This window comes from Spinacia oleracea, chromosome 2 (genome assembly GCF_020520425.1).
Source record: "Spinacia oleracea cultivar Varoflay chromosome 2, BTI_SOV_V1, whole genome shotgun sequence".
NCBI lineage: Eukaryota > Viridiplantae > Streptophyta > Magnoliopsida > Caryophyllales > Amaranthaceae > Spinacia > Spinacia oleracea.
Window position 1 is genome coordinate 107,574,854 of NC_079488.1, and position 4,645 is coordinate 107,579,498.

Here is a 4,645-nt window from a genome sequence, read left to right on the forward strand (position 1 = left end):
AGTTGATGTTTTACATGCTTCCTACAATTTCTTTTTGCTAATACTGTTGGTACAAAACAGCATTAGGCAAACTGATATGATCTCACTCGAAAATTAAATTAAATACTCCGTATTGAATGAAATTGAGAAGTTCCAATAAGTTCAGATAAGTTCAGATAAGTTACAATAAATTCAGATAAGTTCTAATAAGTTCAGATCAGATAAATTCAGGTCAAATAAGTTGAACAGAATGCACCCTTAAAATGCTTTTCTCATTATTTGATTAAAAACAAGATTCGAAATTGAAACATGTAGATACTTGAAAGCAAACTTGGCCATGGCATTGATAGAATGTGTTAAAAATCTGGTGAGCTAATACAGAATTATCATGAACATTTATATAGAAATCAGAAAGTAGCTCATCTACTTCTAAATAATGGTCCCTTTTGCATTTAAGATGTCAATCTTGTTTTCACTTTTCAAGGTGAATCTAATAATAAGCATAAATAGGCTTTAATTTGACGTAGTAATGAAAAAAACTAAGCTAAAATCAACCATTTCCGAAAATTCTTTGCTATACTTGTTTAAAAGTAAATAATCATTTACAATCCCCGATTTATCATAGGGTTTAATTCAAGTGTTCCACCCACAATTTATCATAGGAAAAAAAATATATAAACTTTCTAAAACTAATTATATAGCCACACAATTTTCATAATGGTAATTGTACTATGAACAAATTGAATAATTCAAAAACATGAGCATTTTTGCCCATGTTCTGCCACCTTCCTTTTTTCTAACTTTTTGTAACCCAAAAAAACTCCCAAATAAAAAATAAATAGTAATCCACTTTAAATTTTTTTTACAGCGCAACCAAAAGAAAAGAAAAGAAAAAAGAAAAAACAACCTGAGCCGTTGATGATCATGTACCCAAATCAAAGGAATCAGATTTCCTCCCACTTTTTCTTGTCAAGAATCCATACAATTTCCTGATCTCTTTCACACCATCTCTACACCCGATTCCCGCAACCGAGTCATACGACTCGTCCACCGAGTCCCTCGCGGATCGCCACCCGTTCTTCGGCGTCCCTTTGCAACTATCCAGCAAACCACTCACTGTCAACGAAGTCGTTTGCAGCGCATTAATAACCGATTTAATCGCCCGACTCGGTGAGGTCCGATTCACCATCATCAACTCACCGATTTCTGCCGGACTCATTGTAACGCCACTGTTAAACATATCCTCTACCTGAGAAAACAGCTTGTGTTCTCTCACCCCTAAATAATTACTCGCCAAATTCTTGAAATTATTAAAATCACACAATGGGAAATAAATATGAACATCGACCCGACCCGGCCGTAATATTGCCGGGTCAATATCCTCCTTCGCTGTCATAGTAAACACCATAACCCGCTCCTCACAGCACGAGTTCACCACCCCATCCATGAAATTCATCACCCCGGAAATCGTCACCGCCGCAGAAGACGATGGCGCAGAGTTATTTTTTGCAGCGACGTATTTGTCGAAATCCTCGACAAGAATCAACGAGCGAGGGCTTGTTTGGAGGAGGAGGAATTTAAGGTCGGAATCGCCGGAAACTTTGGAGATATCCAGGTCATAGACGTCGTAGGAAAGACACTTTGCCATCGCAGCGACGAAACTTGATTTCCCTGTTCCCGAGGGGCCGTACAAGAGATAACTCCGCCGCCAAACGCGGCCTAGTCGGTGGTAATACTGTTTTGATTTCAGAAACGTTTCGAGATCGGATTTAACTTTGACTTTCAGGTCAGAATCCATTGCGACGGTGTCGAAGGTTGCCGGGTGAGAAAACGGCACCGTTTTCCATCCCGTGGAGGAGTTCGTATAGAGGCGAATATCCCTCACACGGTGGTCTATATCGTCGGACACAGTGTGGATGTGTTGGAGGTACGGGCGTAAAACGCGTCGTTTGTCGCGTTTTCTGATTTTCAAAAGGAACGATTTCGTCACCGTGGTGTCGGACGATATGACGTCGTAAGTCCATAAAAGACGCGCACCGAGGAATTCGTCGACAAGGGTTTGGTTAGGGTTGAGAGAGAGGAGGATATCGGTAGGATTAGGGCCGGAAAAGAGGTTGGTATAATCAGAATGTTCTAGGGATTCAAGGGAATTGAGGTAAAGAGAAACCCGTCGGAAAAGTTGGTTTTCCTGGGAATTATCGTTAACCTCCGGGACTTTAAGAAATTGGTGATCGTGAAACCTATCGGAAAATAACCTCCACCATTGTTTGATTTTTGTTGTTCGGATTTTTCGTTTAAGGAATAAACGGAGGATTACAAGGAAGATTACGGTTGTGATTGCGGCGATGATTATTCGCCGGAAATCGGTAATCATTGTAATTGATAGGTGACTTTTTTTTAGGGGGGGAGGAGGGATATAATTGGGTTTAGATTGGCATATTGGGTTTAACTGTTTAAGGGTTTGAGGAAGAGAGTTTTAAAATGGTGGGAGAAGTAAAGAGAAGGGGGAAGAAGAAGAAGAAGAAGTCAAAGGAAGAAGAGAAAGTTGAGTGAGGGGATGGGTGGATGGAGGGGGATGGCGAAGGAGGAGGAGGAATTTTAGAAGAATAATAGATTCGCTCTTCTACTACTACTCCTACTACTCCCCGTCTTTTCCCAGCTACTTGACAGCAAGGATAGATTTATAGTTGTTGTTGGACTATTTATTGTTACCCCCTTCCACATATTCCAGGGCCATTTCGGGTTCATTAAGCTATTTGTTTTGACACCGAGTTGTCACGTAACAGTTGCACGACTTGTGCCATGAGTTTACGACCCATATCGGCTCTATCACCTCTATGGCTCTATGTATAAACATATATTTGTAAACATAGTATTAATTTCCTGATAATTTTACATGGAGTATAAAATTGGATATATTCGTAGTAAAAATATTACATTTGAGTTCGTACGAATAATTTTAAGGAACAGAGGCGGTAGTTAGTTGTGTTTTGGGCTTAGCTAGCTTGGCATTGTTACCAAGTTTATGATCATGGGCCTCCTGGGATGTCCATTGCCGAGCAAAACACTCTCAAGTCTAAGGGTTGTGTATGAGTATGTAATGACACTTTTCACCCTTTAGGATTTCTACTTTTTTCGTGTTGGGTCGTACGTAGTACTCCGTACTTGACTCACTATTCATTAATCCTCGTCTTTCCCTTTTTTTAGGTTGCAGCGTGCTTCTTTGATCTGGGTGTTACTTGGGTCACACCTCAAGAACAAAAAAAAAGTCCTACAATTAGCATGTAGCCCATTACAAAAGTTCTTTGATTGAGATTGCGTCAGCTTATATCATTTTCATGTAATGTCGTAAAGTCAGTGTATATCGACTAGCACGCTCGATCTAGTTTCAATCTTAATGCATATAAGCCTTAACATCGGGCAAGAGTATAACTACAATTAAATTAGAAAATAAAATCAGATCGACCAGTTCAACATTTTATATATATATATAAAAAAAAAACAGAGTACGCTTACATACTAACATAGCCTAAGTTGGTCCATATGATCGTGAGTTTTTGCCCTTTGATTTTAGTGGCAATGGCCAATGGGTAACGAGGTTTGATGGAAAATAGGACATAATATCTCCATGTGTAGTTTTTGTTGAATATTGTGTGTACAACATAAACTTTACTACAAGGTCCAAAACATGAACAATGACCATTATTCCTAGGCAGGCCATAGGCATGGGGTAAAAAGTCAGCTACTTGATTTTCAGGTTTCAATCGTTTATTAAATTAGGAGAAAATTAGTGTCCCTTACCCATTATTAAACCGGCGAGTTCCCATAAGTCCATAACATATACTCAGATAGGGGTCCTTCTCCACTAAAGAAAGGCTGGCTTTATTAACTACATTTTGCAAGGAGCCCATACATCATCAATTCTACATATAATGCACTTTTCCATGCATGAATATCAATTTATCATTATCAACAAACTTTTCAAGTTTTCACCTCCCTTTTTTTGTGCTATTAACATTTCAATCGCTTAAATGTTCGTTACGCTTACTGTATAAACACATAGATCAAGCGATGATTTTAACTAGAATCAATGTCGTTTAATAAGTCATCTTGATTGATTACATGGAGATTTTATTTGATAATTTCATGTTTAATTCAGAAAATTTGTAATTACTAAAATCGTTGTAAGAAATCTGCAGAATTATTACCAAAAATAATCCTCGATAAGATATGAATTTCTGATAGGGATGTCTGATAATTAATCTTGATGGAAATGCATATTCTTGTTTTATTCCAATTTTAAAAAAAAGTTCAACGATAGCTAGCTAACCTACCATCTTATAAAAAATACGGAGTATCCGCTAAAAATATACTGTAGTATCTTTTTTTTCTTCTTGTAAACCTGAACTAATCGGGAAAATATAATATTTAAATTACTAAAGTCCCATTCATCATTACGTTAATCTAACTTGTGATATTTGTACTTCATATATTTTTGTTGTTGTATAACTAAGGTGATCACCGTTAACAACAATTTTTTGGGGTGTTACTACCCGCTTCACATTTAGGGCTAATTCGAATTCGGAACGAGTTTTGGATGGATAGGTTTCAGTCACCTCTCAATTATTATTGCGGGAGATCGAGCACACGCGGTTCGCCCTATTAA

General features: G+C 37.8%; 1 protein-coding gene across 1 annotated transcript; it reads right to left on the reverse strand.

Annotated features, from left to right (window-relative positions):
* Window positions 1-536: 536 nt before the first annotated feature.
* Window positions 537-2,647, reverse strand: LOC110786653 (AAA-ATPase At2g46620). The gene has a single exon (XM_021991221.2). The coding sequence runs from the start codon at window positions 2,351-2,353 to the stop codon at window positions 902-904; it is 1,452 nt and encodes a 483-aa protein (XP_021846913.2). The 5' UTR covers window positions 2,354-2,647; the 3' UTR covers window positions 537-901.
* Between the last annotated feature and the right edge of the window lie 1,998 nt (window positions 2,648-4,645).

What these genes read in the sequence shown, in the direction of transcription:
- LOC110786653 (XM_021991221.2), bottom strand. Translation starts at nt 2,353, where the DNA reads ATGATTACCGATTTCCGGCGAATAATCATCGCCGCAATCACAACCGTA.